General features: G+C 47.7%; 5 protein-coding genes across 5 annotated transcripts; 3 read left to right on the top strand and 2 right to left on the bottom strand.

Moving 5' to 3' along the window:
- Nucleotides 1-299: 299 nt before the first annotated feature.
- SPPG_08441 (uncharacterized protein) lies at nucleotides 300-1,601 on the top strand. The gene is made up of 3 exons (XM_016756596.1): nucleotides 300-409; nucleotides 467-553; nucleotides 711-1,601. The coding sequence occupies exons 1-3, from the start codon at nucleotides 383-385 to the stop codon at nucleotides 1,398-1,400; spliced, it is 804 nt and encodes a 267-aa protein (XP_016604329.1). The 5' UTR covers nucleotides 300-382; the 3' UTR covers nucleotides 1,401-1,601.
- Nucleotides 1,451-4,559, bottom strand: SPPG_08440 (pentatricopeptide repeat domain-containing protein; the record flags this gene model as incomplete). Its single annotated transcript, XM_016756595.1, has 1 exon — nucleotides 1,451-4,559. The coding sequence occupies one exon, from the start codon at nucleotides 4,557-4,559 to the stop codon at nucleotides 1,575-1,577; it is 2,985 nt and encodes a 994-aa protein (XP_016604328.1). The 3' UTR covers nucleotides 1,451-1,574.
- A 159-nt stretch (nucleotides 4,560-4,718) lies between these two features.
- SPPG_08439 (uncharacterized protein) lies at nucleotides 4,719-8,799 on the top strand (the record flags this gene model as incomplete). Its single annotated transcript, XM_016756594.1, has 12 exons — nucleotides 4,719-4,918; nucleotides 4,982-5,678; nucleotides 5,752-5,906; nucleotides 5,982-6,391; nucleotides 6,449-6,767; nucleotides 6,833-7,217; nucleotides 7,281-7,408; nucleotides 7,461-7,668; nucleotides 7,738-7,836; nucleotides 7,895-8,020; nucleotides 8,089-8,296; nucleotides 8,366-8,799. The coding sequence occupies 12 exons, from the start codon at nucleotides 4,719-4,721 to the stop codon at nucleotides 8,797-8,799; spliced, it is 3,369 nt and encodes a 1,122-aa protein (XP_016604327.1).
- Nucleotides 8,800-9,459: 660 nt separating this feature from the next.
- SPPG_08438 (serine/threonine protein kinase) lies at nucleotides 9,460-15,038 on the top strand (the record flags this gene model as incomplete). Its single annotated transcript, XM_016756593.1, has 8 exons — nucleotides 9,460-9,561; nucleotides 9,622-10,159; nucleotides 10,235-10,307; nucleotides 10,660-10,706; nucleotides 10,784-12,882; nucleotides 12,948-13,624; nucleotides 13,691-14,687; nucleotides 14,747-15,038. The coding sequence occupies 8 exons, from the start codon at nucleotides 9,460-9,462 to the stop codon at nucleotides 14,945-14,947; spliced, it is 4,734 nt and encodes a 1,577-aa protein (XP_016604326.1). The 3' UTR covers nucleotides 14,948-15,038.
- SPPG_08437 (uncharacterized protein) lies at nucleotides 14,950-18,240 on the bottom strand. Its single transcript, XM_016756592.1, has 7 exons — nucleotides 18,080-18,240; nucleotides 17,962-18,008; nucleotides 17,832-17,900; nucleotides 16,778-17,766; nucleotides 16,451-16,710; nucleotides 16,139-16,381; nucleotides 14,950-16,081 (listed from the first exon to the last, which is right to left on the bottom strand). Exons 1-7 carry the CDS (start codon nucleotides 18,207-18,209, stop codon nucleotides 15,009-15,011), a joined length of 2,811 nt encoding a protein of 936 aa, XP_016604325.1. The 5' UTR covers nucleotides 18,210-18,240; the 3' UTR covers nucleotides 14,950-15,008.
- Nucleotides 18,241-18,655: the final 415 nt, after the last annotated feature.

Here is an 18,655-nt window from a genome sequence, read left to right as displayed (position 1 = left end):
AACTACTCATTATGCGATATCTGCTCTCCTCTTCCTGAATCTTGCAAGCGATAAGCCCTTGCCATTTTTACGGTCTCGCCCTCACAATATACATTTCTTGTTCTTTTAATCGATCGGTTAAAGTCGAAGTTTTGCCTGCCACAGTAGATTGAGTCCGTTGGGTATGAGACGGCCTGCATCTGAACAGATGTGAAGGGATTCAGCAAGCACACCGTTTGTTAATGGTTCTGTTCGAAGGCAACGGCGACGTTGGTCAAAACTCTGCTGACATCAGCCAGCGATATTTCCAGTGGGTATAAATTGATCACCGACAATCACGGCGCTAACCACCGCTTGACCAGGCCGCCATCCACATCCTGTCCCTACATCTATAACTGCAACGATGCTGCAAGAGGTTACTTCAGTGCAGGTAGGTATGTCCGGTGCATAGTTTATGCGATATTTACTTAGTATATGCCAATTGTAGTTCACTATCGGCAAGATCGACGCGGGAATGGCGATTCTCCTGTCACCGCATCACCACACCGTTGAGTTCCCAGCGCAAATTCTGCCGGTATGCTTTTCATGCTTGATAATTGTGAAAGGAAGAGAACGGTCCGTTGAGGAGGCTGGTAGTAGCCACGCGAGGGGACGACAGAAGAGGGCGGGATCTCGACAGCCACATTTACACCTTCCCCCATACGCTAATGTTTAACTAATGCTTGTCTCAGGATGGCGTGAAAACAGGCTCTATAGTCAACCTCACTATCGAACGTAACCACGAGGAGGAACGTCGACAGCACGAAGACTTCCTCGCCCTTCAGGAAGAAATCTTTTATTCATTTTCGCAACCACCTGAAGTTCCTGAAGTTTCCGTCAAGTCCGTCACTCAAACCTCGATCATCATCACCTGGAAGCCTTTAGTTCTTCACGCCGCAGACGTTCGAGGGATTGACGTGTATCGAAACGGGCAGAAACTCTCTCTCAACGTTGCAAATACCGCTACGTCTGCAAAACTATCAGGGTTAGACGTATCGCACGAGTATGAGATATGGTTAGTTATCCGAACCTCAGCTGGAGCGCTCCAAAGCAACAGGGTACACGTCAAGACACATGCAATGGAGAATTTGACTGGAATCAATGTTTCATTCGGTACGTTCTCGAATAATACGGATATCGAAGCGCTGATCGATGTGCTCGGACGAATGGGTGCGCATTACACTGATGATCTGACGACGGATAACACACATTTGGTATGCACGGTACCGAGGGGTCCAAAATATGAGAAGGCCGTAGAATGGAATATTCCAATTGTTAGTCCAGAGTTTTTGAAGGCATGCCAGGCGCAAGGCAAGATACAACCGGCTACAACGTTCTACGTAAGCAATCCAACACCAGTCAAGACGAGTCAAGACAAGTAGAGCGGTTGCTTTTGTTAGAGTTAATAGAGTTCTTGCCATGAAGGCGCTTCTCATCTTTTCTTGAGGGCCGATTACTATTCCCCGAATGTAGCTTTATGATTCCTATTTACATGTGATGGTGTTGAGAATCTGTACAGGAGCCTGGTTTCTCACCACCTAATTAACGCAAACTATCTAATCATCAAGGTACATGATCTTCCGTCTATCGCTTTCGTCCCGTTGGCTCAAGTAGCTCTTATATGCTTTGAGATCTTGCATATCTTGGTGCCGATCGGCAGCTTTCATCGCTCTAAATACATTCGTCCACAAGTCCTCGCTGAGCACAATATTCTCACTGCGCATATCGTCCACAAGAACTCGCTTCACCTCGTCCAGCATACCACTCAGAAGCAGTCCTTCAATATAGATTTTGTAATGCGACGCATTAAGTGTGACACTCTCCCGCAATACATGCCACTCCAAGCGGGCAAAGTCCATCAAACCCGATTCTTTACAAAGGCTGAGAAAGTGCCCCACAATGCGTCCGTCCAGGGCCACCTTGAGAGTTCGTAGCTGTTCCCAAATCAGAACGGCCTTCTGCGGATTTCCAGCCCGGCCGTGGGCTCTCATCATTATGGCAAAAGTTCCAGCATTCGGTTGTACGCCGTTCGCCATCATACGTTCAAAGAGAGCTTCCGCATCGTCCACTCGCCCGCGGCGAGCGTAACTGTTGAGGAGAGAACTATAGCAGGGATAGGATGCTTCCGAGGCTTGCTCAGCACGGTGCAACCATTGCAACGCTTGCGCATAGTCCAGTCGTCGGGCAAAGTAGGTTATATACAAGCCGTACACACGTTCGTCCAGGGGAATACCAGCGCCCTGTAGTTCGTCCACTAACTTATCCGCGGAAGCGACCTCATCACAATCCAGATGATGCTGAATATACGGCCTGTATATACTGTGATACCGAGTATGCACTGAAGGCAAGTTTGACATTTCAAGTTTTAACTCCTCGGCGTTCTCCCACTGACCTGCCTTGAGATAGTAGTTGACTAGCGGTGCGTAGCACATGTGGCCAGGTTGAACAATGCCATTCTCCTTCATCATGTGAAGTATTTGCCTCGCTTTTTCCGGGTTTCCTGCATTAAGGTACCCGTTGATTATGTGACCGTAAACAATTTCATTTGGTTCGTGCCCTGTCTTTGCCATTGCTCTGACCCACTCTTCTGCAGAGTCCATATCTTTCATTTTGGTATAACCGTGGATGATAGATCCGTATGTGACCACATCAAACTGGATTTGTCGGGTTTTTAGCTCCTCCAGTAAGTTCCGCGCCCGTTCTGATTCATTGTGCTTGAAATATGCAGCAAGGAGGGAAGTATACCCGACAATACTTGGGCTAACGTCATCATTCCTCTCAGTAAAGCAAATCTCTTCCGCTTTCTGGAGAAACCCCTCTTTCGCATAGAATGCGATCGTGACGTCAAGAGTATGGGAAGTTGGTTTTACCCCGAGGGATTGCATAAGAGTAATAACTTCTGTGAATTCTGTCAATTTGCGGCGTTTTCCAAACCAACGTAGCGCGTTGTTAAACGCAGGTGATAAAGCCCATCCTTCCAACGTCACTCCTTCTCTCTGCAAGGAATTAGCCAAGCTCAGAAAGCCTGCGTAATCTCCTGTTTGGGTATAGGCGAAAAGAACTCGCTTGCTGGCATCCTTATCTAGCTGGGTGCCAGTCGCTTGCATTTCCTTCCATATCTGCAGAATTATTTTCGGATCTGGAGAGTCTCCCGACTTAAGCAACACTTGCTCATGTATTCGGGTGTCGATACCAGTTTCCCGCATCCTATCAAGCACCCATCTAACCCGTACAATTTGCATGTCCCCATCAACCGGCCGTCTTTTCACCAGTGCTAGAAGTTGCTTGTAGTGGTCAGAGTCTAGGACATCCCCAATGTCATTCCACAAGACCTGGAATGCGTTCCAGACGGCCTCAAGATTTTCCGGTTCAACATCGTCAGCACGCAAAAGCTGCACCATGGCCGCTCTTAGTCCCTGTGCAACCGTTTCCAAACTGGCAGAGTTTGGCGCCGAGTGAGCACCACCAGCTTTCATTTCTTGCCAGATTGAAACTAGCGAACTGACATTCCCAGTTCTCCCCTCGACCTTGAGAAGAGCGTTGTACTCGAATGTACTCAGAGGAGCCACCATCCGCATTCGGCTGACGACTTTCCGAACGTAATTTACGTTACTGTGCCTCTGTAGTACGATGAGGAGTGCTTTATAGTCCGCGGCAGGCGTCAGCAAGGGCCGAATGACTTCCAGCTCAGTCCACAATCGATCAAACATTTGCCAGCAAGCCTCCACAATACTTGGAGTGTATTCAGGTAAATACTTGATGCGTGCTGCATTGCGAAAAACCGACTGAAGCGCTGTATCGAGGCCCTTCAAATCGGCGGCCCGTAAGGTTATGGGAGCGTTCGTCGGTTTCGGTGAGGAGTCACCAACTATATTCTTCGTATATTCCCAGATTGCAAGAAATCTAGCTGCTGCTGAAGGATCATCGGCCATTGAATGGCCGTCCACTCTTGAACCCCACAGTGCCTGAAAGACCAGAACGTCGAGTAGACTCGAAGGGTAATATCTTGCCATAGCACGGACGAGAACCGTGAGGTTCCCGACTTTGGCTTCCAATTCTAATTCTGGTCTGTTAAAGACCCCTCCTAAGAACTCTACCCAATTTACAAGAGAGATTTTTGATATCCATTTGTCAAGCTTCTCATGGTCTTTTAGAAGAGATTTGACGTCCATCCAAAGGGTATTGAATTCAGCCTGGTCCCGCGCACGGATGACTCCTTCAAGAGCCCTGAGTAGGTGCTTTGGGTGCTCTTCACTCTTAGATCTCCGGGATTTTGAGGATTTGCGTTCTTTATCCCGGGAGTTCAATATCCGTATTATTAAATTGCTGTTGTCGGGTGCGTTATCCGTCCATTTGGCAAATGAGAACACCGGTGGGTCCAAATGCCTTCGTAGGCAAGACGCCACGCCAAAAGGGCGGCGCACTGTCCAGAGTCCCGCGACATCGCCAATGAGATGGTGAAAGGGCGAGCCGGGTGAAAAGGCCACCCTGGCATGTCTGCAACAATGCATTATTTCTGTTGGAGAGATCTCAACATGCATTTTGAACAATGTCCCAGAGGTACTGCTAGTTGCCATGACAACAGTGGAATTGTCACTGCGCTTCTGTGCCACGCGATCTCGTCATCCGCCCGGTTGGTCTTCCAGCAGCGTCTTGACCTTACGAAAATAACTGTCCAGCAGCTATTATTTCCTTTGTAAATGTCAAAAGTAATTTCGGGCAACTCACGTATCGGAATCAAGAGTTTATCTAATTTAACGGCATTGAGCCAGAACGGTTCAGTTTCACCTCACACTCGCGGATATCTTCGCCAAAAACAGTCGTCTTGCGCAAAGGACAGCTCGGAGGATGCCCAGTCGGACGACGAAGCACCAGATTCGGTTGACCGAGAAGAAGACAGGTGATGGCCTACTCAAAACCTATTGATATGGACTAGAGCTGATATGGGTGCTTTGTAACACAGCGAAAGCTGCATCTTTTCTGAAGAATCCTCGTCCGACAATAGTCTATCCGAGAGTGAGGATGAGTCTGACTGCGCTCCAGACCTGACAAATGCCGATAAGGCCGCAGAAGAAGAGATAAAGACAGTTGCGACATCTATACGTAAAGTGCGCGGCCGCGGTGCTGTAGGCGGAGGAATGTACTCCGATCTTATCGTGGATCGTAACTCTCAGACTTTCAAACGAAGCCATACGCAGTCGTCCAAGAAGTTGCCTTCCTCGCAGGATCACGTTGCCAGCAGGCATGGTCGAGCAAGGGACAGGAAGGGCCGACATTCGACCACCGACCACGAAGAAGATGTGTTCCGGCGCAACCATCCTGCGAATCCACACCTGTATGATCCTCGAAGCACGGTAACGAAGCTCAACCGACCTATCGAAGGTGTCACCGAGAGCAAGATCAGTCGTAACGGTAATGGTTCCCGACCTGAAGAGGACACAACCCGGCGTAGCGTGCTTAAGCGCTCTGAGCGTGATCGCCCGCTCGATCATCGGAATGTGGAATCTGGTGTGGCCTCGCCGCATTCTTTTGAGCTATTCTCTAAAAAGGGCGAGAATGGGAAAGCGAACCAAGGAGCGTTGGGCCCGCGTCGGCCCGGTCGCCGGTCAGAAGACCCGCAAGTTAGCGTGGTGCAGGAACTAGAGAGGCTTCAGTTACGGGTAAGTCGCCGCTGGTAAAGTGGTATTCCGTAACATTCCTTGACACGATTGCCACCATTCTCGTTGATATTAGGATGAAGCCCCATATTTCTTTGATCAACTCAAACAGATGTACAAGTCAATATGCAAAATTGAAGAAACTCTCGCCAACGAAAAAAAGTCCGTGATGGTTACCCGGTCTGATTATCAGACAGAAAGTATCCGTAAGCGGACAGCAACTCGGCTGAGGTATGTCGCCAACTCGAAGTGTCTGCGCGTCGCACCACGAAGCTCACACCGTCTCTTCTGTTCCTCAATTCCAAGTCTGGGTAAGCTGTACGCTGACATCATTGGCAGTGATTATAACCTTGGAATCAAATACGATTTGGAGACACGGCTATGGCGAAACAGCGTGTATAGCTGTATAGAGAGCTTACGTGCCAATGTTACAGCCGAGAGCGGAAAATTAAGCCCGCCTGTCCATGCCGCTTGGATCGATTTTATTGTTGGGGCGCAAGTGCTTTACAGACTCTTGATTGGTAGATTGAAGCGTCACCGGACAAAGACAGAATCGTCCTCGCCAATTTGGCACCGCAGCTTGAATTGTCTTGCAGACTTAGCACGCTACAACACCTTGTATCTGTATGAGAAACCCTCTGCAGTACAAAGTGATAAGGACTGGTCTGTCACGAAGAGACTCTATAAGGAAGCCGCACTTCTGTGTCCCCATAATGGTAAGGCCTACTCGTATTCAGATTTCATTACGAACTTCTGACACCAGCTCTCGAAAGGCCTTTACTACAACCAACTTGCGATTACGTCAATGTATGAGGAGCGTCACCTAGAAGCGCTTCATTACTACCTTCGCAGTCTGACTGTGAGGTCCCCATTTGCAAACGCGCGCGATTCCCTGACATTTTTATTTGAATCCAACCGGAAATGTATCGAAATCGCGGACGGTCGGCCTACTGCCGCTGTGAATAGCGTGAAAACTCTCTCCAGGTCACGCAAGACTTCAGATAACATTTGTATCTCCGGGGACAGAAAGCCGATTGCGATTATGCTCAACCTCTTTGTGAGATTACACGAGATCTTTTATAGTAAGATAAGGTATGTTACTTGCATGTTGTAGACACGCTATGGAACTCTGCGATAATATGCTGATGATGCGCTAGCACGGAGCGGTTCACTGAATATTTCGCTATGTTTGCGGCACATTTGAACAACGTATCATCAATGTTGCGTATACCTTCAGACGAAAACTTCAGTGTGTGGTTTCGACTTGCGGCCGTAAATGCTTCAATGTCGTACCTCTCCAAGATCAATCCTGCGATGGAAAAAGACGGGGGTCTGGACCAAATCCGAGAGAATTTAATTTCAACAAGCATTCATATTCTGGATGTGGCTGTGAAGGAGGAAATTAATGCCCTGCACACTGAATATGACAATGCGGAGCTCCGTCAAGAAGTTCCCGTGACAGCAGGTCTCCTATACATTGAGGTGACAATCCTTTGGTTGATCAACACAGCATCGGTATGGGTACCGTACATCACTGTACAGGTGAGTCGCCAGCACACGCTTGCCCCGATAACTTTGGCTAATTGTTCTTTTTCGCTTGAGCAGAAGTATAGCAGATTCTGGTCCTCTATGGCGATTCTCTGCAATAGTCTTGCAAGGGCCTTGAACGAAGAAGTCAGGAACCCGTTATCCGTATCAGAGATAATAAGCTCTCGGCTTTTGCCAGAGGACTGGTCAGTATTTGGAACTGTTCACCACTAGTGCTGCTTCCTCATATTTGCATAGGGAGTTGCGAGGATCGCTACCATTCAAGGAGAGCCATAACAAGATACCGGGGTTTGACGCTGTTATGACCCAAGGCGCGGTCGAAATAGACCGCTTTGTTGCTGAGCACGTTGATGTCGCGGGAAACGTTCAGTTCCAACAAGCAGGCCAGCAGCACGCCAGTGTGCGCTCACTTCGGATCCTTGTGTTGGCCCGAATTCTTGCTGAGGTGATATTGAATCACATACATATATATATTCAAGTGCGGTTTGTACTTATCCTAAGTTTTATTTTCCAGAAAGTTCCGGTGTTCTACTATGACCCAGAACAGAAGAGCTTCTCCTACAGAAAACAGACACTTGATATGGTCGAATCGGTGGCCCCAGAATTAGCAAAGGTTTGATAGTTTGCTGAAACATTTTCTGAATTCATGTCGCTCAAGGGCACTGCTTTAGTCGGACGACAATGTCCAGGAAGAGGAGGAGGAGGAGGAGGTTGACTATGAACCGTATCCTTTCGAGACGCAAAATGGCGTAGAATCGGACGCCGTGGAAGTTGATCACACAGTGCAGCATCTAAAGGTCTGCATATCGTGGCCTACCCATCTGGAGAGTAATATGCACATTCTGATGCCTATTCCTTGTTGCAGGCGCTTCGTCAAAAGCTTCATGGCACGCTCACTTCACAACAGCGCACGATGGCACCTACTCAACTGCGTGACAAGAGAACGACTTCTGTCAGAGTCGTCCCCGGAGAGACAGTCATTGTGTTTGACACAAATATATTCCTGCATCGTTTGCAAGAAGTAAAACACGTTATTGAGTCCGGTGACTGGATAGTGAGCATCCCGTTAGTCGGTAAGTAGACCATGTCTACCAGTGGCTACTGAGTATAGTGCTAATAACCGTCACTGTGGCTGGACGCAGTGGTTACGGAGCTTGACGGATTGAAAATCAGCGATGATGAAAAGGGACTCCAAGCTCTACATGCTGTCCAGTACTTGGAAGAGGAATTTGGAGATGGCACGAGTTCTACCGGTGGTCGGCGACGGAAGCCTTGGCTAAAGTTGCAAACTAGTCAAGGGAATTTCCTTTTTGATCTTAGAGTTCGCACAGAAAACTGGGCAACTCGGAGCACAGCAGATGAGAGAAGAAAGAACAACGATGATGTGATCTTGAAGTGCTGTCAATATCACAAGGACAATCAAAAGGATGGAACTGCGAGTCCCGTTGTTTTGGTTACGGACGACGTGAATATGAAGCTTAAAGCTCGTACCATGGGCATCGAGGTGGTTGATAAGGTACCTCGGACACCTCGCACTGGAAAGACGTCAGTGGAGCACAAGGGCCGAAAAAGCTAGGACAACGTGTGATCCTTCTGGAGCTTTTCAAAGACTACCCCTCCTTACGACGAATGCACGCCGAGGCTACCCTGACGGAATCACGTCAAAGCTTGCGTCAACGTCCAAAAAATGGGCACCACCGTTTCTCGCGGAGAGTTGCCCATAGCTTACCGGTGATCACCTTCGTAGCCTCGACTTCAAATCACTGCCAGCCTTCCCTATGGCTATTTGTTACTGTGCACGCGACCTGAGAGAGTTCGGTCGAACTTTTTTGACCTCAATTTAGTGCAATGAATAAAAAGTGTGTTAAACGTGAAATGTTAAGCGGTCTTTTCGCCAGCGATAAGCAATAAATATTCCACAGAGCTGAAAATGGGGATAACTCGAAGTACCGATGAAGAGATCTTACGCAATCATGCGCCTAAGCCACCATACCAGGATCGTAATGCCGACGTGTCAACGTCTTTTGACTTGACCTAGTCAGCGATGAGCATGCTTTTGAAAGTAAGACCTAGACAGATTATTTGTGCGGCCTTGCAATATGGATGTACGATAGCACCACGTTATTGTGGGCGGTCGTTAGCCAGAACCTCTCTGTGCCAGGCAGTGCAACCTATGAGCACTCTCACAGCACTTCCGGCTGAGGCACAATTCGACAAGGTCCCATGCAGCTTTCCAATGCCCCAACAACTCTTGGCCGAATATCAGTTGGGGAGATTTTTAGGAGCAGGCGCCTTTACAGAAGTCTACGAAGCAACAAATAAGATGTCTGGGAGGCAGGTGCGTCGCCACAATCTGAACAATGGTGGAACCTGGTCAGCTAACTGAACCCTTTTGTAGTATGCAATTAAGTTTTTACCCAAAGACGACTTTGATCCCATTCTCCAGTATTCGTTTGAATCAGAAACCGCTCCCCATCTGTCGCATCCGCATATTGTTCGGTATTTTTCATCGTTCGATGTACCTCCAGGTGGGACACCGCCAGCGTTGGCTATTGTCATGGAACTATTTGGGCATCGACTACGTACATATATGGACACCTTTGGACGGCCGACACTTGAAACTGCGCTGCAATGGACGCGACAGCTGGCTAGCGCTTTAATCTATCTTCATGCCCGAGGCATAAGACACGGCGACGTCCGACCGTCAAATGTCCATGTTGATGGCTCAATTGCCAAGCTGGTAGACCTGGGAATGGCGAGACATGTGGGGGGAGAGGGGGAAGATTCACTTGATGTGCTCGGTGAGGATGTGAGGGGATTGGCCCGAGTTTTTATCGAAATGCTGGTAGGTCGAGTGGCAAAAGATGGCGAATTTGACACGAGCCACATTGAGGGTCTGAGATTACTGGATAAGCAGGGAACAAAGATTCCAGCTGGTGCGTAAACTTGCAAGTTAAATATTGAGCTGTTTTATTTAGGTTTTCGTTTAACCGGCCTCCACTCCTGTCCAGATTTGAGAAAGGCTCTGCATTCTATCTTCGACAGCACACCGCCAACAGCTACTCAGTTTAGGGCTATGCTATTGTAAGTTGCATTGACAAGAGTATACCGGAGGGATGTATCTAGGTAGACTATAAAATATAGCCATGACATGCATACAACACATGGCGTCCCACGCTACCAGCCACACAAGGCAGGGTCGCCCTTTTATGTTAATGGACGTATGCTCGTGACAAACCATAGACATCCTCCATTAATTGTCTCCATTGCAACTCGCCGCCATATAAACAAGTGAAGATTTGTGTAATGAATGATGGCAGTGACATGTCCACGTCTTGTGGTAGAAACATAACGGTGATATCGCCGATCACTACCAGTACCATAATTGCAGGCCATTTGAAATTCTAAGGTTGGCTGTTCTAACATGGTAGGATAGCAAGGAACTCTGCCTGCTTAAGCCTGGACAAACTGATAGGGATAATGGTATAGAACCAAGAACGAGTTTTGGGCTTCGAGTAACTGCTGCGGGTTCTTGACGCGATCCCATACGCGTACCTAAGCCCCATTCGGTAAGGCAGACCAACGAGTATCACTGTTGAATATCTTCTTTGATGAATCCTCCCCGGACAGATACACTAATGACACCTGCTACATCCTCGCTGCAAGCAACCTTGTGATTGTTTGCCCAGGAATGTTTCAGTCGCCATTATCTGAAGAAAGGAGTCAATCTCATAATCAGCAGCAAGCAACCGCAAGAAACTTTGGCACAATATACCGTACTTCGTCACTAGAACCTGCTACGGCTTCGGAAGGCGACCGTAGTAATCGTAGCAGTACCGCGTCGGCAACCAAGAACCAAGAAGAGTCGAGAACCAGTGTTGCGGCGTCCGGCAACTCTACCATCGTCAACTCCTCTCAACTTGGCAGTGTACGCTCTTCAGTACAGGGAGAAATAACATCACAAGGACGCAGTCAATCGTCGACTACAGGCTCTGACTATCGGTCTTCGGCCTACGACGGTAGTGACGGTCATCTGGAGGTCCGACGTGCACTCTCCGCTAACTTCGTACCTGTTCGAAATCCAAGCGCGGTTACCCATCGATCATTTTCCAGACTACCCAAGAACTGCAATACGGTCTATCCAGTAGATTCATTCGACCAATCAAAGGGTTCTATTCTGCCAATCGCCAAACTGACAAACGAGATGCCACCTGTTACTAAATCAACCGGCGAGGAGACTGCTACATCAAAATCAAGCAATGGAACGAGAGCGGGCTCTCTCATTATCAAATCTGCTGTTATTGGGAATGTATCCACTCCTCGTCAACTCCCACCTAGTCATCCTCGAGGTCGATCACTCCTCGCCGCCGGCTCGAGTGCCGTGAACATATGGCGTTACTCAATACGCGAAACCTCTCGTCAGAAATCGCAATTTTGTATAGGGTGCACGTCTGTTTGTCTCGTAGTCTTTGCTACAGCGGTGCTTATGAGCGTCATGACAATCATGCCCGTCGTGTTTTTAACTATTGCCGAACGAACAGCGGGAGAAACAGACTTGACAACTTGGACTCGATGGGGTTCCGGATACACCCGGCTCAACTACACTCTTGCACGAACATTGCTGACTGACAAGAGCACACTGTCGTATCATACACCGCGGGTCACTGATCAACACCTGTCTTTCTACAAGGCAAAAAATTGCCAAGAATGGAACTCCCAGAACCCGACCGAGAATGGTTTCACCTACGTGGGCCCACCCCTGCAACCATTAGATAGTCCCGCTGTGGCAGCAACTAAACAAAGCACTCAAAACAGTTGCAATGCCGATCCCAATAACTGCGTTACGAGGATGTGTTCGGGTTCGGTTTCTGTGAGCACTTGGATCATCGATTCTGAACGCGAACAACGGTTTGGAATAGGAAGAGCGTGGAAACTAGGGCCAGTTCCTAAGGATTCAGTATACCTCGGCGCACTCCTTGCAAATTCTCTGAGGGTATCAGAGGGTGACTGGGTTATAATGAGCTACGACAGTAGCGTGTTTGACTCCGTCTATAAACAAACTAAGGCAGCTTCGATAACTGACCCGACGTTTGCCGACGCCACAATAGTGAATATACCATTGAAAGTGGCTGCTGTCTTTGACGAAACTGAAACGAATAAGTTTCCGCAATGGGTGAGGACTGAATTTATAGCTGTTCTCGAATATGGGACGATATTAGAGAGCGTGGCACCTTACTATCATCCTCGGTATCCAAGCTCCTTCCGACAAGCATTGACAGAAGCGTCGAAAAACGGTGCACAGTACGGAGAAGCGGGCTCAATCGTATTTGCCTGTGATCAACCACGACATCGGTGTTATCTTGATAGCAACTTTGGCAGAGTGGCCAACGAAATGATCAAATGGGCGTCAAATATTAAATATCGGCTTGGAATTAATCTTTTAGAAGCTAGCCTTGACACACTAGACTCTCTGGAAGGCGTCAGCAAGTTTTCTCAGTTCCTATCTCTAATCTCGTCAATTGTGGTGGCATTGTTTGTTGGATTATCTTGTTTCTTGATATACAACCTGTTGATGGTTTCGGTTGAAACAAGAACGTTTGAGCTGGGGATTTTGAGAATGGTCGGACAAACTCGAAAGGGTATTATTGAAATGCTCCTGGTTAGTGGACCACAGCTTGCATCATCCGAGAAGGTGTATATCTCGTTGCTCACTAATCCCGTCAGGTCCAAGCAGCGACGTACTCCGTTCCCGCTTGGGCAATCGGCCTGATGCTCGCTCAACTGTTGTTTGGATTAGGAAAGCGATTTTTGGAGAAGATTGCTACCGTTCAAATCGCTCCATGGCTAAGCCCTCCATCCATAGCTTTGGCCACAGTCTTAGGAATCGCAGTTCCTATCATCGCAGCGATTCTTCCAATTCGACAAGCCCTTTCAGGAAATCTTCGAGATTCCCTTGATAAAAGACATAGTAGAGTGAAACCGGTGATCATTTCGATTGAACGTAGCGGGCCGGGGTCCTTGAAAGACGTCTTCCCGTTGGCTTTTACTGGAGCATTGCTTGCAGGCCTCGGGTTTTGCATTTATTATCTAGTTCCGAAAGCTCTCATCGATAACAATCTCGAGATGCTATTCAACATCTTTATCGCGTTGCTTCTCGGAATGTTGTTTGGCTTGGTCATGTTGAGCTTCAACATCCAACCCCTTGCTGAGAAGTTGCTACTTACATTAATGCTGATGATTGCATTCTTTGAAAATGCTGCAATTCATTCTTTAGTTGCACAAAATCTGATTGCTCATCGTATGCGGAATCGAAAAACTGCGACGATGTTCTCTTTCTCGATCGCCTTTATCATCTTCTTGTCTGTCAATCTTGGTGTCGAGCTACATGCCATGGAATTCAAGTAATTGTGATGCCTATGTTTCGTCGGACATGATGGGCTCAAAACTGATTATCGACAAACTTACAGTCAGATGATACGGATAGGTGGTCAGCTGCGATTATCGACCAGTGCGGACGGTGGAATACCGTCGAACATTGTGGCTCAGGTCGATACCCTTCTGAATCAGTCAAAGCCGTTCGTGATTGATTGGGCTGTCACATCGACTCCAATACGAAGCTTTGTATCTACCGTGGAAGATACTGAAGTTGCGAATCTAGGTCGAATAGTTTCTTACGAGATTGATGTCGAGGCAGTATCGCCCAATTGGCTCAACATACCACAACCAGACAATGCTCTTTTGATTGTGCATGAAGCGGACCCTGTTCTATTAACGGAATACAAGTCGATCTCCGAGCAGATGTACACGGCCAAAGGGCATCGCTCGGCAGCGATAAGTACAATACTGCACAAGGACTTGGCAATTCAGTCGCTCGATGGCGGCCGAACGAATTTTAGCGATCCTTTTCTCCTGAAAACGACAGTGACCGGTGGAGGCAATAGGGTCGTAGAATATAGTATTCTTCAACCACTTGCATTCCTAGATTCCGCACCCTACGCATCCATGACAAAATTCCCAGCCATTGGACGGACAACCGCCCTTGTTTCGTTCCCGACGCTGGTCGATCTGTCTAACGGCCGAATTACATCCGTTGAGGAGGTACCAATTCGCAGCATACATATTGCTCTAGACACTAACGCCGCGAATTACGACTCGAAGCTTCGAAATTTGGCTGATGCATTGACAAATATAGTGCGAACGAGCACTGTAACTCTAAAGACTCTTGCAAAAGAACTCGCTGACATTCGTTCTTCGCGGGCACTTTTAAGCACCATATTTAATATTGCGACGCTGTTGGTTATGCTTATTACGTTATTCAGTCTCAACGGGTGCATGTATACGAACATAACAGAGCAGGGGAAGGAACTCGGAGTGATCCGCGCTCTGGGCCTTACGAAATGGGGAATATTTCGATTATATACTTATGAAGCCTTTGTCCTCACCTGCACATCTGGAATCCTTGGAGTGAGTGACAACGCATTTACCCTTGCCTCTAAGGAAGATAACTGACAAAAGTTATCCAGACGTTGATAGGTGCTGCAATTGGATGGTCTATGGCCGCCCAGCGTGCCATCATGACCCAAGTCCCTATCGCTTTTCCATTTCCATGGGATATCACAGGAGTCATCATTGGTGCCTCCCTTCTCTCTGCCTTGGCTTCAACGACGAGTCCGGTATACAGCTTGGTCGCCAAAAAGAAAATAGTGGCGGTTTTACGTGAATGACAGCCGATATGCATGAACAATTTTAAATATTACAATTATAATTACATTCTTATACTTAGATCTATCTCTGCAACCCACACAGTCCTTTGATCTGACATCCATACTTCTTCTTCACCATTTCGTTGACATGTGTTGTTAACATCTCAGCTACCTTGGACCATTCGGCATTTCCTTTTCCTTTACTGTTGATTACCGAATTTTCAACCCCCACTCTGCATAAAAACCACTTTAATAGGGTTTCTAATCTTTCGAGTTCCATCTCATCGACAAGACTTTCCAAGTAGCGTAAGAAGGCGTTCACATCATCATCTGTGGGCGGCAACCGAGTGCTCACCCAATCTTCCAGCATACAGCGAACAGATCCAAAATCTGACTGCCCGCCAAGACTGGGAGATGGACGTGGGACAGGAGTGGCCTTGCATGTGATGGATTGACGCCTAGATTGAAATTGCACTTGTCCTTTGCTTGGGGAAATCTTGCCAAGGATTTTTCCTCGCCTAGGTGCATTACGCATCCCAAATATACTTCTTCCGGCCGCACCGCGTCTCATGCCTATAGCTTTTTCCAAATCTTTTCGTATCTCATCAGGAAGAGCTTTCATCACCTCTGGATCCACTTGAGAAGCAGTTGGCAGCAGACACGATGGGTCATATGGTTGACCCTCACTGGGCTTACTGGTTGAAGTGGAGGAAGAACATCCTGCCCTGGCATTGATTTGTAAAGGACGATCGTGAGATTCTCGCGCCTTAAGGTATGGTAGAAGATCAGCTTGAATCTCCTCAGGCAGCTCTTTGAGAACGTCCAAGTCAATCTCCTCCGGATTAATACCGTATTCAGACAGCGTGGTTTTATGCTCGCCGAGAGTTTTCCTGTTGTCATCCGATTTGGGCGGAGGGGGATTATTCCGCTCCTGGGCATCGGTAGCGGCGCCCTCAAAGTTTAAGAAAGACTGTTCACGTACCGGATGACCCGGGAAAGGAAGGGAATCGCTGCATAGTTTTGATACGTGAATACCAACACCGCGAATGTCAGTTGGTTCAATCTGTAGTTCACAGAGCAAACGATAGCTTTCTCGAAAAATTGTCTCCCAGCTATTAATGCAATTTGACGCATTCCATGACTTTGATAGGTTATCTGTCATGTTCCAGCTCATTAAACGACTCTGGTTACATTAAGACTTAATATACTTACCACAATCCCCACAGCCCAGAAATTTCTGCGGTTCTCCCTTATATCTCTTCTTTTTCGCTTTTACCGTCAACAATTTCCCACCTACTGACGCCAATTTCATTCGCTTGTTTATTTCCTGACTCAATTCGCGGATAAAGTGCTCGACTTGGTCTTGAGTTGTGAATCTGATGCCCCAATTCACCTCAGCACCCACACTTTGCCTTGGGTTGTTTTCAAGCGGTCTCATATCGATGCCACGGCAAGCTGAATGAGATGTCAACGATTAAAAGCGCTAGATTTAGCTAGCCGTCGTGGTAATAGTCCAGACTTTACCGTTATAGAGCATTGAACCGGTCTTCGGCCCAAAGTCGGCTTGAAGTCGAGGGAGAGATAATACAGCAAGGTCTTTACAAGTTTTGATGTTCCTCTTAGCAGCCTTGTCCGCCAGAACCCATCCCACACCTGGCAGCTCCCTCACAAGTTGTCCTTCCATAAATTGAAGGGCTTCTTCTTGCTTTACTTGGAACACGCCATTTGGCTTCGCACGTGTTGTAGCCATTCTTGCAAGTAGCTTATTCGGACCGATACCTATGCTAACAAGTACCAGAAGTTGGCAGCGTGAGAGACGTACCGATGATACAACCCACAGTGATCGCTGACCTTGCTGCACAGCCTCCCGTCACCTCAAAAATCTCACCGCGAAGCTTTTCAGCCAGTTGAATTTCTTGCCCGCTTTCTTTGATGAGCGAGGTAATATCCACATAGGCTTCATCGCAAGATACAGCTTCTACCTCGTCTCCTTGACGGAGTAAGACATTGTATAGCGCTTTCGTGCAAGCTTCGTACTTTTCGAATTCATAGGGCAACACATGAAGGTCTTTACAGATTTCACGAGCCCGCCCTAGAGACATTCCGTTTCTTAGACCATGTGAGCGCGCTACATAATTACAGGAGGCTACGTCAGCTGTCGATCGCCCGGCGAGTCCAACCGAGTGAGCGACAACGACAGGTAAAGATTGCAGATGCGGACGGTCTCTCAGGGCAACTGAGGCAAAGTAACAGTCCATATCAACGTGTATGATGACGCGTTTTGAGTGTGCTGTTGCATTCGTCCTTCGACGTGGTCCCTGTCGATATACGAAATCTCGAAGCTCCCCCTTCCATGTACTGAGGTGATGCAATCGAGAAGACGCGAAGAATTTCTGGAGAAATCCTGGGGCTGTGCAAATGTTTGCCTTTACCCACTCACTCTCCGGATCTGCCCCCTGTCGGGTCCTCACATCTTCTGATTCGGACACATCGCTTTCAACTTCTCCTTCACCTTCATCTGCTATAGCCTCTTCCCCAATATCTACATGTTCGATCTGCGGCTTCTCCGACGCTGTGCCCATTTTTTGCTTCTCCGAACTGCCTTTTGTTGATGTAATCAGCTCATCCTCTCCTCCATGTGTACTTGTGGATGACGGCTGATCCCTGGACTGACTTGTCCCTCCACTGAAGAAGCCACCCAAAGTCTGCTGGCTTGGAGCTATATCCGTATAAAGGCGGTACGTAAGCCATGGCAAGAGATTCTGACGCTTGATGCTGTCGAGAAGCCATTCTGGCTTCACCACAGGCTTCCGCAAATTTCTCATTTTTTGATCGGTCATCTACCAATTATATAAGATGATAATAAGTAAATAGAATGTCAACCCCATGATAATCTGACGCATACCTGTGTTGCAATAATATGTGTGACATCGGGTTCAAGCTTATCACGAACCAATGCGCCATGAACAAGAACCTGACCATATGTGTAAATAATGCAGCATCACACACTGTCTTCCGTCCAGTATGCACACTACCAGTTCTTTGAATTGAATCATTGTCAGATCGCTGGATCCAGTGTATCCTGTAGCGTAGGACGAAAAACGTCCTAATGTTTAGATGGCTGCTATTTTGTTATCAACGAGGCACACTCACCGTTAAAGTATAATGTTAGTCCAGTTAGGACAGAAGATTGAGACCCTGTTGCAGCAATCTCCTGTCCTTGGACCTCGAGCTTACGCCGCTTAACGGCCATATACTCCCTGAAGCCCCCCGGGAAGGCCATAGTTGGCGGTGCGATCCCAGCGCGATCACATTGGACGACGAATTGCTTACAGCCAGATTGTGATTTGGAAAGTCGGACACGTGACTGACGAACCACCCTCCGTAAATTTTCCGGCAATAGCCAGAGCATGAAAATGTAAAAGAACAATTTGGTGATGCGGATACGAGGTCACTCGAAACGTCTTTTAATGAGTAGCAAGTCTACTGTAGCTGTGCAAAAATCCTGTTACTTTCAGCTGACATCCTTTAGAAAACCCATTGTGAATCTGCCTTTCTATTGTCAAGGAATTACCTCACGTTGGTGAGCTCCGATAGGAACCTTGCTCGTCCTTGAGCCAAATAGGTCGTGTCCGCCAGCTTTGGTATCCTCTAACTCTAGGTTAACGTTAACTTTGCCTCAGCAGATTGAGAGGTATATCTCCCGCGCGGGCGTACCACATAAAATTC

Source organism: Spizellomyces punctatus (genome assembly GCF_000182565.1).
Source record: "Spizellomyces punctatus DAOM BR117 chromosome Unknown supercont1.21, whole genome shotgun sequence".
Classification (NCBI taxonomy): Eukaryota; Fungi; Chytridiomycota; class Chytridiomycetes; order Spizellomycetales; family Spizellomycetaceae; genus Spizellomyces; species Spizellomyces punctatus.
Note: the sequence above shows the minus strand (reverse complement) of the source record. Positions and strands in the feature narration are given on the sequence as shown.